The sequence below is a fragment of the Pygocentrus nattereri genome, chromosome 28 (assembly GCF_015220715.1).
Source record: "Pygocentrus nattereri isolate fPygNat1 chromosome 28, fPygNat1.pri, whole genome shotgun sequence".
Lineage (NCBI taxonomy): Eukaryota > Metazoa > Chordata > Actinopteri > Characiformes > Serrasalmidae > Pygocentrus > Pygocentrus nattereri.
In genome coordinates this window covers 8,244,056-8,256,726 of record NC_051238.1, presented here as the reverse complement: position 1 = coordinate 8,256,726, position 12,671 = coordinate 8,244,056, and the positions used below count along the sequence as shown (strand labels likewise).

At 38.1% G+C, this 12,671-nt stretch overlaps 1 protein-coding gene across 6 annotated transcripts in view; it reads right to left on the bottom strand.

The window, feature by feature from the left end:
• The window catches only part of grip2a (glutamate receptor interacting protein 2a), a 65,386-nt gene that overhangs the window by 46,503 nt on the left and 6,212 nt on the right, over positions 1-12,671 (bottom strand). For 3 of the 6 annotated variants that reach the window (XR_005129829.1, XM_017720441.2, XM_017720443.2), the window contains exons 2-3: positions 5,645-5,725; positions 455-590 (exon numbers count right to left, since the gene is read on the bottom strand). Coding sequence is in view for 5 of the 6 variants with exons in the window: in XM_017720441.2 (XP_017575930.1) it covers positions 455-590; positions 5,645-5,725 (217 nt within the window). In the remaining variant the exon portion in view is untranslated. Of the gene's footprint in view, positions 1-454; positions 591-5,644; positions 5,726-8,343; positions 8,401-10,856; positions 12,188-12,671 lie in introns of those variants that run through there. The other 3 variants (XM_017720442.2, XM_017720444.2, XM_037535828.1) reach the window with 3 other exon arrangements.

The window sequence follows — 12,671 nt, the reverse complement described above, 5'->3', positions numbered from 1 at the left end:
AATTCATACTGGACATAAAGTGTGATATTTGGGTGTCAAAGCAAAAAAATTCATTGCTCACATAGTGCAATATGTAGAGAGAATGACCCCTTTGAAAATCAGCCTTAGGATGTTCTGTGGTATGATCTTATAGATGTTTAATATTGCCCATTATTCCAGACCTAAAATCTGATTGGTAGTGTCATGTTTGAAGCTGTTGTAAAATCCACGGTATATGCACACCTATGACCACCTCACAACAGCTGAATTGTGTATTACTGTGCCACAACATGGAAAAAATCCCAACAAATAAACAGTGCTGTGTTATCATATGTTCACTGTTATACATAAATTTTTTTTTTAAATGCCCACAGTATACTCTGTGTGTGTGTGTGTGTGTGTGTGTGTGTGTGTGTGTGTGTGTGTGTGTGTGTGTGTGTGTGTGTGTGTGTGTGTGTGTATGCATTTGTCACACCTGGCTGCCAGTCCTCCTGGTCTTAAGTTTGACACTCTGGGCTTGCCGTCTTTGTCGGAGCCTCCGGAGATGGTGAGGCCAAGACTGCATCCCTCTCTCTTTATCAGCTCCACTGTGGTCAGGCCTCGGTACTCATCTACACACACACACACACACACACACACACACACACACACACATTAAACATTTCTGTTGTAAAGCATAAAATCAAATTTATATAAAAAATGTTCACTTAACTCAATTGTAGAGATGTAAACAAAGTCATCTTCTGTGCATTCATTTAAAAAATATATTTTTTAGCCAAAAGTCTCAGGAATCAGGCAGGTATTCAGAAATATTTTGTGTAATAACCTTTTGTAAGGGAGCTTTGAGAGACTAAACTCTTCAGACTTGAGGGCACCTGAAAGACAGATGTTCCCTGATGGTGGTGGAACACTTGCACAAACTTACAGTATTTTCAAAAACACGGTTCACTCTATGTGCATGAAAAAATGTGAGGGCATGAAATAGTTTTTAGTAAAATACCCAAATTTAGAATGAATTGTTAATTTCAAGAGATATTTACTTTGGTAGATGGTTACATTGATACAATGGGTCTGGCATAGTTTTTTTGTCACGCAATTAAGTTAACGTTGGCATGATGGCTACCATAGGAAATATATTAGCATATCAGGTAGAAGCTAAAGTTATGTAACAAGTCTAAACAGCTATTTATGTGTTTTGACAAAACGTGAGCTATGCATTACAAAAACACATTTGTGGGAAAAGTATAGATATGGCAACTGGTACAGAGCGAATGTCCTTCTTCAGTTAATCCCAAATAGTATGCACATTGGCTCCAAAGCTCATCCTCAATCCCAGCTGATAACTGCTGGCATTATGCCCTTAATCAAGACACCTGAGCCCAGGCCGTTTGGGGAAAATGTATGTGTGTAGTTGGTAAATGTAAGTCACTTTGAACAAAAGCACTGTAGGCTTGTTTTGTTAGGTTTATCACTAATTCACCTCAGAGAAACCAGCCCAGTGATTTACCAGGATTGGCGAAGCTTGAATGCCTTTGGAAACTCTAAAATGTATGAATTATGTTTGAATGATTTCAGTGTTATTTGTCAGGATACAACCATTACGTGTCCCAACATAATGTAAGAGAATGTGTTCTAAATTGTAGCCCCTTTTTTCAGGTTTTTGCCTGAAACGACACATCCAAAACAAAAGGGGGTGCTGTTCCCACATACTTTGGGCTTACACAGTAATGATCTTGCTCTTATTTGAAAAGTGATTAGATAATAATAATAATAATAATAATAATAATAAACATTAGATACTTAGATAATAATCAAACAATCAAACAGCTTCAGCTAAATAACAAGAAGTAAATGTGGCCTAGTTCTGTCTTCATAGCATGCGCTACAGCACTAGCCTTGCATTTAACATCTTTAGCACAGAGTAATGGAGACAGAACTGATTTCTAAAGGCGACAGTGACCTTAAACCTGTCATAATTGGTTGTAAACTGTTTAATTGTTTCTGAATACAGGACGTGGCAATTACAGCAGCCAAGGGGCAGGTTATGTGAGGTTATGTAACAATCATAAGTCATAAATTATGCAGTTTCAAGAGCATTTGAGTCAGCAGAGAATCAACTCTGAAAAAATTGGCCCTTTGATTTTACATGATGTGTTATATATTCATCTTCCTGTTGGTCGTCTTCTTCTTTTCACGCCAAGCATAACAGTCTTTTTCAGTGAGTTGGTTGCTCTCATAATACAGTTGCGCACAGAATTTGGGCTCCACGTTTATTTTTAAGTGAAAATAAGTTAAAAGGTAATAACTTAAGTTTTAACGCACAGTTACTGTTTATTTGCTGAATTTAACATATTAAAGAGAAGACACTGGCAAACAGTGGCCACACATTTCCAAATGCTCAGTTTTTGGATGCAAGATGGAGAATGGTCAGTCTTTCTACATTTTGGCTTTACAAATGTACAGTTAACAATATGAGGCTGAAGTCGGCTTCCTTGTTTGAATTTTCCTGTTCCACCTTAAATAGTGCAGCAGTTACAGTGGAACAGGAACATTTGAATAAGGGTGGCTACACACCAGAGGCTGCCGAGTGTAAGAAACACAGGCCTCTAATGTATCTCAGTTAGGACGCGGTGTCAGTTCTTTCAGACAAGAAATGTGTCTGTATGCAGTGAAAAGAAGCATCATCGAGCATCGGAAAAGTTCAAACCATTTCAACTTCTGCTGCAATGCATTCTGATGTGGAGGCACATCAACCAGCAGTAACGTGCAGGCAGAAGATGGATGAAAATCCAATATGGAGCATATGGAGCGACACTATGCACCCTTTTAGCTGTTTTATATGGCTTTTTTGCCTTCATGGCTGTTTGGCTCTGTACACCGCCATCGCATGTACTGCTCCGTCTTTGCATTGTCCTCAGGTACCGGACTGTAACTGCTGCACCTTTAAAGTGGAATTGGACAATTCGAACAAGAAGCTGGAGAGTAAAGACTTCAGCCTCATGTTAGCAATACAGTTGAAATGCATTACCTTCGATTAGCAGGCTAACAGAAATCTGGCTGTAAAGAGTTCCATTGAGAAGCTGCTATAAGACTGTGATTTTCAGGTTCAGGCCAGGTTCAGAAATCTCCATCTTCAGGTTTATACAAGTAAGGCCATATTGATGCAGTCTGAATTCCAGCCTGCAGCATACTGACTGGGCAGTTATGTTTGACGCAGAGGCTGTCAATCAGTCTACCAGGGTCCATGTCCACACAGCAGAATTGTGAAAGGTGACAGAAAAAAAGAAAATACAAAACATTTTTAATGTAATTTTTTGGGAAAAATTAGAAGATAACTGAGAAATATGAAACTGTGGAAAAAATTCCACTGTGCAGGGCCTTTAAATGCTATTTTTGCCAGTTTTTGAGGCCCCTCAGTTGAACTCATATCGCAATGTCATTTATGGAATATATTATATTATATTATTTCTATTGAAATTTATATGATTTAAAAAACACAGAAGCTTTTGTCTTTATATGTGATCAAGCTTGCACCATTAATAAAAGTGTTTATTATGTGTTTAATTGTTTGTATTATAATTGTGGCAGATGTACACAATTTATTGACATGAAGAAAGCCGCAGTCGTCCGGATTGTTTTATCTCGAGACGGCTGTAATTGTGAATAAGTGTGAATTGTTTTCAGAGCGGGATTCTCTCGCTCCGCCTCTTTCAATCCACATTGTTTGCTAGCAACTCAACACAGCGTCAGGACATTTTACACACAGAAACACAACAGTGTTGTAGTTAAACTGATACAGAGTTATGGGTAAAAAAGTGGCTACACAGCTATTCTACAAATGCTTTACAAAGTCAGACCATAATGGATCAATAGAAGAAAGATCAATAGACGCTCCTAACCAAAACCACAGAAGGTCAGAGAGAGGAAGGCACAGAAAGAGAAAGAGATGAACAGAGGAAACAGAGGAGGAAGCAGAAGTGTATGGAGCTCACCAGAGAAAAAAGTTCAGCATCAGCATATGCACAGACAAGCTGTCTGATCACCTCAGCACACAAGACTATCACTCTGAGTGTGTGTGTTTGTGTGTGTGTATGTATATATGTGGTTGTGTATGTGTGTGTGAGTGTGTGTATATGTGGTTGTGTATGTGTGTGTGAGTGTGTGTATATGTGGTTGTGTGTGTGTGTGTGTGTGTGGGTGTGTGTGTGTGTGCAGGCTGAATCTGTCAGCTTTCAGGCAAGGTTGTACACACACAGTTGTCATGAGTCCCTCACAATAAAAAATGCTACAGTTGCCCTATCCCTGCTCTGCCCACAAATGCTTGTCCAGCATTACAACAGTTGCTACAAAAGAATGCACTTATGGGTAAGCATGGACAGGTCAGCTCTTCTGTTATATAAGTTTAAAACACATTTTGGACATTTGACTGATTTTGCTTTTAATGAATCTGAACTTTAATTATGTTTATTTTATTAAAACAAATGATTGAAATTCATTTTTCCCCTACCAGTACAATCATAACACTAACAAAACCAAATGTTTCAACAGTGACTGTTTTGGTAGTGACAATTATGATCATAACACAAAAACACTAGCCAGTCCACGACTAGCAAACACAGCTTTGAACGGCTGCACACACTTAAAATCACAATGTTTTTCATTAAAACAAACAAACAAAAAAAAACATTTAATTAACTGGAGAAAATCTGTTTCGTTAGTGACAACTCTTAATGTTCCTCACTGAATTTGGGACATGTTTACATCAAAACAATGGGATTTAACTGCTCACCATGTGGCCATGAGGGACAGGGATGCAGTCTCACTTCCTCTTTTAAAATACAGGGGTGTGGCTAAAATAAGGCTCCACCCATGGACTAAAACTCTGTGTTTCAGTAGTGACACAAAAACATAGGACAACATTTTTTGAATAAAGACTTCTTTTATTTAAGAATTAAATTCATGACAAATCTAAATTACTACTTCACTTTAAAACAAATCAAAACAATTTAAAAAATGGAAAAATAAAAAGTAAATAATTATGGTTTAAAGTTTGGGAGAACCACCTTCTAGTAGAAAGTTCTCTATAATTGATGAATTAGTATATCCATCCATTCTCTAAGCCGCTTCTCCCTCAGGGTCGCAGGGGGGTGCTAGAGCCCATCCCAGCGGTCATCGGGTGGATGAATTAGTATATCTTTAACTTATTTCTGAGGTCTGAATACTTCAAATAATTAAAATCTTTTTTTTATTTTTTACAGTGGAACTGTAGTTTGAATTAGTTCAATAGGATTATCTGTATACTTTAATATGTTCAAATGTATATAATGCTTTACTTTCACTCTAGTACATTTTTATAAAACCCTGCTTGTGATATCCAGTATGAATAATGCGTGGTTATGCAGCATTAATGTGTGTGAACGAGATCATGCCTTAATAAACCCTGACTTACTAAGGCGTAGGAATGAGATTAATCCTAATAAGCTGTGATCAAGGCATTATTATGGCCCTAATTATGTCTTGACTTAATTATCTCATTCCCATGCCTTACTAAGTCACCACACGTTATTTTTGTTTATATGGGATGTCAACAGCAGGGCTCTATACTTTTTTCCATTTATAATTGAGAAAGACGTTTTCTGTCTCTGGCTGTACTTGCATATCATACCTGCAATACTGCGTCTCTTTGAGCCCACACTGCTGTCACTCACTGCAGACTCCTTACTCCCTTTAGAATACGGGCCGTCATCTGGAACAATAAAAGAAAAATCCTCTTGAGTGCTGCAACCTTGATCAGATTCATGACAGTCATCAAACATCAACAGCATCTCTCCACAAAGCGCACACACACACACACACACACGCAAGGAGCTACATGAGTAACATGGAGATTTCCTGGCTGAGTGTAAAAGAACAAAGAGGAGCGTTCCACTCAACACTTTTTTGTACATCACAAAAATGACAGTTTGCACTTCTGCTTAAGTAATATTTACTTAAATATTGACTTAATAGTCCAACATGGACTATTTACACCCCTCTCATCTGGACGCAAGCTATAGATCAAACGGGGCAAATCCACCTTGTGACGACGCACAGGGGGTCGTCACAACCTCTTCCCACAGGCAGTTGGACTGCTGAACAGTCTCCTTCTTGCACCAAATGCACCCAGTCACCTCACCTGTGAGATATTCTATTTCATTCACTTCGTATGCATTTGACACTAAAACGGTCATTGCTGCTGAGGACCAACAGGACCATTTTTCCTCTGTCCCTTTGTCCCTTTGTCTTACTATAGGTTGATTATTTTGAACTTCTGTGGAACAGTAGAAGAACAATAGAACTAGCAACAAAAACATAAGTTGTCTTAGAAGGGCCTGATTTACATGTAGACTGTAGATTCACACAGCTGCTCTGCGATTCTGTGCTAAATACATTGTGATTTATTATATGCAGTGAAATGATCCCTTGATTTGTTATTCAAAATTCATTTAAGCCCATAGCAGCCCGCTCCTCCTTCCTGTCGAGACACGCTCAAAGCTGTTGTAAAATGTTCAGTATATGCACACATGAATATGAACTTCTTCACTTTGTTTACACTCAGACTCAGATACAAGCTACGTATGAGCTTAACATGGCAATGTTTAATGAAGATACATTTTCGTTTGCTTCATGAGAAGCCTGTATTTATCTGATTTTCACCACTGAATAATGTTACCTTCTGTTAGCACCAAGGTACACAGGTGCTAGAGGTGCTATAGTACCTGTGTACAGATGCTATAGCATCATAAAATTAGAGTTTAGATTGGAAATTAGCATTATTCATCAGAAATTAGCTATACTCACCACTGAATAATCCTAATTTCTGTTAGCACCCATACATGATGCTATAGCATCTGTACACAGACATTTGGGGCAAGTAACATGGATGTTTCAAGCTTATGGCTACTTCTAACAGGCATTCAGGTGAATTATTTTTAATGTTTTTGAGTATTGCTGTTTTATAGACTCCTTCAGTAAAAACCTGTCCTGTTCTGTTCATGTTGTTGGTGAGAAAAGTCCAGTGCTGCTGTGAAACATGGTGTGATTGCTCTGTTAGCTTGCTACAGCCTCTAGCTAATGGTACGCTTCAGTATTTAAGCATAGCTAGCTAGACAGCTCATTTCATTGATTCACTGCTGTAGCTGGAAAGAAACTCTCAAATGCGATGCTACAGTGTGTTTCAGCCCTCATATCCAATATTATGACCAGCTGTCATTGCTGTATAGTCTCTACGGTCCAGCACTGAATGGCTATGATGATTGTTGTGCAATGTTTTGCGAAGTATATGTCTATGTACTGTATTTATTTCTGCTAATTTGCTTCTATTTCATGTTAAATGTAGCTGAGTCATTCTATGGAAACCTCCATTTTTGTGTCCATAGATACATTTACAGATATATTATGCTTGAAAAACATCTTAGGGCTACAATTTATTAATATTCTAAAATAAAACAAGAAGTTATTTTAACAGTTACCCCTTCTTGAGCCTCAATTTAGCAATATTGTTTTTCTAATCCATCATATTGAATTCCAAGCGCCACAGAAGTGCTTGTCCACACAGTAATGTGTAAAGAGTGAGTGCTGTATTTTGAGGTAAAAAAACACGTTTTTCTGCAATTTTAACTGCAATAATCTATACATTACTAAGAAATGTATGATTTACATGACATACAGGATACAAATAAATAAATATTATAACAATAATAATCAACAAATGAATATTATAAAATATATAATGAAAGTTGTCATTTGTTGAAAGGAGTCGTGTAACTGGTGTTACTACATAACAAAAAAAACTCTTATTTTGAAATAAAAATCACTTCTTTTTACCTATTTTTTTAGGATCTATTGAAGGAAAGCACATGGTGAGTCCACTGTGTCTTTTCGGTTATCAGAAATGTTCTCATTTAGCTCATGATTTCATATGAAACTTTTAGTTGAAGTCACTGGTGTGACGGACTTTAGTCTTAGGTAATTGTGAAGAAATAGAATACAAATGGATTAAATTCCATATTTTATTGGATATTCCATGATTGACAACACGTGATTTGATGCTCTGTAGCAGCCGTTTTGTATATGCTTTTTTTTCATTAAAAATGTCTCTGGTGTTACTTTTCTTATGCGTAACAACAATGCCGATCAGTAACACCATTGACTCCTATGGACAGATAGAAAAGTGGATGTTTCATTAAAATGATCCAGCTATATTTTATTCCTCACTCAAAACATGCATGTGGAATGAAAACGAAGTTGACTTTGAATTTGGAACATAATCAGATAAAAATGGAAGGAGAATTTGTGTTTTTCCAATATTTGCTGGTTTAATACCATTAGAGTTGGTCCAAAGTCCCAAACCAGCCAAAGGAAGACAGTCTGTTTGCTTATCTGAGGACGAAAAAAATGAAAACAAATTAAATTTAAGAAACACTATCAATAACTGATCAGAATCAATCAGCCACTGATATCCAGACTTTATCCAGACTATACATATAGTACTTTAAGTGAGATGCATATCCTAATATTCAAGCAGTACAGATACACACACAGTCTAGTAACTATGCTTTATAAAAAGTAAACTTCAGAAATCATTGTGGGCCAACACAACTCATTTTATAAGGCAATTAAAAGTCTGAAACTAATTTAGAGCATGGCACTCCAGCAGCCCTGCTTACGATGACACCATTCCTGATGTAGGTTAAATGCCGGATGTTCTAACAATGCTGGTGGAAGCTCAGAGCCTATTTTCAGCGCTGCACTCTTATTTATAGTGCCCACACAAGACCTGACTGTCATACTACTCTCAAATGTCTACACTGAACATACTTTTCCATTTACACTGACAAATACCTCCGGATTAGACCAGGCAAGTGGTATAAGCTTCAGAGCTGTGCATATGCAGCGAACAATGATCAAGCAAAGGTAAAGCAACAGTAATGAACTGGCTTAGTCTCTTCTGAATTAGTGTGTAGAGTTAAATAGCTCAAAAGTATAAAGACAATTCAGCAATTGTGTAGCGCATCCATTCCTGGTGCAGGTATTCAGTGGCACACAGCTTGTATGATCTGATGAGATGCTCTGGAGCAGCTTTGTTCAGAGGGGCATAAAGCCCCCCAGCACCGTCTAAAAACTTTCTACATACAAGATAGATAGATAGAATGTGTAGTACATAACAAAATAACAGAAATACATTATACTCATGAGCAATTTTATCAGGTTTATCTATAATGCAGATGCGCTTGGTAAGTTTACAGTTACTGCCCATGTGTTGATGCACAATTTATCAGTCACTCTCTACCCATCAGTGGAAAAGGAACACCTTAGAACCACTGACCAGATATTATTTGAGTGGAGGACCTATGTTATAGTTGTACCAGATAAAATGGCTGATGGCTATGAGCATCTCATGTGGTGTTTCCATTATTTTGTACACCCCCTGCAGATAGAGCTGCTTAATTGTGGCAGAAATCATAATCATAATTGTTTTAGTCAATATTGAGATCACGATTACTTAACACGATTACTCACTGACTGGAAACATCATGCATTTATTGAACTTTAAAAACAAATCTTAGCTTTTTAACTGTGGACCTTTGAATGTTATTCAATTGAGAAAAGAAAAAAGAAATATATATATATATATATATATATATATATATATATATATAAATGATCTAAAAATAAGTATGATCAACTGTGTTGTAGTGCACTTCCACAACCTTCTTAAACTATACTAAAAACAATAAAGAAAAATAAATTGGACCAAAGTGGTAAATGTTTTAAAATATGGTGCCACAAAGGCTCTTCGCCCTGTAAAGTTCCCTAAAGAACCATGTTTGATAAAGAGATTTGTGCATGTGAAGAAGCTTTTAAATGTTCTCATAATATAAAGGTTTTTCAGAAAATTACCAGGTTTCTCAGAGCCGTTACATTTGTTGAGGTTCTCTAAACTTTAAAAAGGTTCTTTACTCTCACATTTCTCATTTGCAAAAGCAGTTCTCCAAATACCCACTCGTTACAAGGTTCTTTAGAGAACCAAAAATGGTTCTTCTGTAACATTGTGCAAGGAATCCTTTTTGGTACCTTAATTTTAAAGAGTGCACACAAAGCTACACATCTTTTCAGACCCATAGTGCTGATTTGTCTTCTCACAGTGTAAGAATGGACAGAAGCCTCTGGATGTTTTCAGATCTGAAGCAGCTTGCTTTTGGAGTTTTGGTGGTCCACCAGGTCTTACATGGCTGTTAAGAGTCCTATTTTTCTCTGTGCCTTTTAATCATTTTTGAACTAGAATAAGAAAATCCTGTTTTTCCTTATGCAAGTGGATTATTTTATACCTCCTCTTGTAGTCCATGTGGGTCTGTTTTTTACCACAATGTCCATCATGCTTGTTTTGTGGTGCCTGGTCAGTCTTTTCTGCCCTCGATCATTTGTTTATCTGTTTAAATTACTTTGCTTTGTTTCATTTTACATAAAATATCAAGCTTGTCTTCACATCCTGTGACAGTCATGCCAATAAAGCTCCAATGAGTTGAGTAGACAGAATGAAAGAGACTCTGACAGAAAGATTGGACACTCGCAAACATAAAGGTTCCTAATTGGTTCTTGGCTTGAACGTATGGTTGTAGCAAGTTCTACATTGTGTGGAGGTTCTTTAAACACTTAAGAGATTCCTAATATGCAAAGATGATTTTTTATAGACTCATACGGCTAAAGTTCCTTAGGGAACCCAAAATGATGTTTGGTGTGGCGTCACACCAAAGAACTCCCCTCCTGAAAGTGTATAGACATGGATGGAGAAATAGTGGTAATCAAGCAGAGATGTAGGTGATGGAGCTACTCACCGCTGTTGCTGCGTCCTTCTCTCCGTAAACCACACAGCATGGCTGCAATGTCACAAATCCATGCCTTTACACATCTCAGAACTAGAACCGTCTATCTTCTACCATCACCTGTATCAGTCCATTTTTACTACAACATTATGGATTTTTCCATTCTTACTGTTTACTGTTCAAGCCACAGCACTTCTGCTACAGCGGTCCCTCTCCAAAAAGCAGCACAGATAGGTTGGAGGAATCCTCTTTTAGAGTAAATGATCTTGTGGAAGACTAAAGAATGTAGCCCGAATGGATTGCTTGTCTTCAGTCAGAGAAGCCATAGCCTTCACAGTGCCATTCTATTCTGCTCATGAATCCTGTTAGAAGGGAAGTTGCACTGTATGAAAGACTATATATTCAGTGGTAGGGTGAGTTAGTGAGTGAGAGAGTGTGTCTCCCCAAAGGTGGTAATATCACCCACTATGCAATGTCCAAAGATATATTGGCTATTCAAATTGCAGTGTCCGAATTCTAGTGTAATTCATATTGCAATTTGCAAACTATAGTGTCAAAAGATATATGGGCAAATACAATAACCAAGCTCTGATATTTAAATAATTAATGTTGATCCAAATTCCACTGACTATTAACTCCCCATAAGACAATATCCAGAGTCTAGTGGCCAGAGATATAATGGCTATACATACCACAATATCCAAGCTCTAGCATCCAAATAGTCTTTGGTGATCCATAAACCTAATCTCTAGTGTCCACTGGCTAATAATGTCATAATATCCAAACTCTAGTGTCCAACTGTATATTGGCTATTGTGATAATCACTTACTGGCACATAATTCCTGGTGATGCACCATGGATCTAAACTAGATCCATAAATCTATTCATGTCTAAAAAATGTAAGGACAAAAGAATTAATGCCATGAAGTTACTGATGATCCATGAATTTAAACTCATGTCCACCGGCTAATGTCCAAAAGCCCAAAACCTAGTATCCAAAGAAATTTTGGCTAGTATCTATACCATTATGTCCAAAGTCTAGTGTCCACTGACTGCTGATTCTCCAATCTTGCATACAAAATCTACTGGTTGCCCACTTTGCACTCTCCAAACTGTAGCACCAAAGCACGTCTCAAGCTCCAGAGCCCTAAGGTTCAGTCAAATATTGGCCATCCATACTGCGGTCCTTCAGACTCCAGTGTCCAGAGTGGTAAAGTAGCTCCAGTCAGTGAAGTCCAGGCCTTTAATCCACTCTGCCCACCCCATGTGCAGAGTAGTAAAGCGGGGCAGGAGAGAGAGGGTCCAGCTGTGTGTGTGAGTGTGCTGCAGCATGAGGTAGGAATAAGAACGCTGCTACACACAAACTGCACAGGGCACGAGAGATTCTATCCCAGTCTTCCTCTCCTCCCTCCGGTCCTCCCTCTCTTCACACTCACTTCTTTCCCTTCCTACTCTGTCCTATTAATCACATGCCTACACTCTGCTGTGAGTGGCTTCTTGCCAGGGGCTTGCTGAAGTCACACATTTCACTGTGCTATACCACGCACACACACACACACACACACACACACACACACACACACCCAAAACCCCCCGGCATAAAAAACAGTCACACACAAACACACACTCTCTCCGGGCCACTCACGTGCTCCATCTCCCTCCATTTAACAGGATGTTAGCTCTCCTACTGCCCATGCAAAGTCTTTTCCACCACACTGCTCACTGTTAATGTCTTCTAACTGGACAGTATAATGAGTGGACGCACAGGGATCTGTAGTACAGGCTAATAGATAAATGCTTTCGGGTTAAGCTTGCAGAGGCAATTGC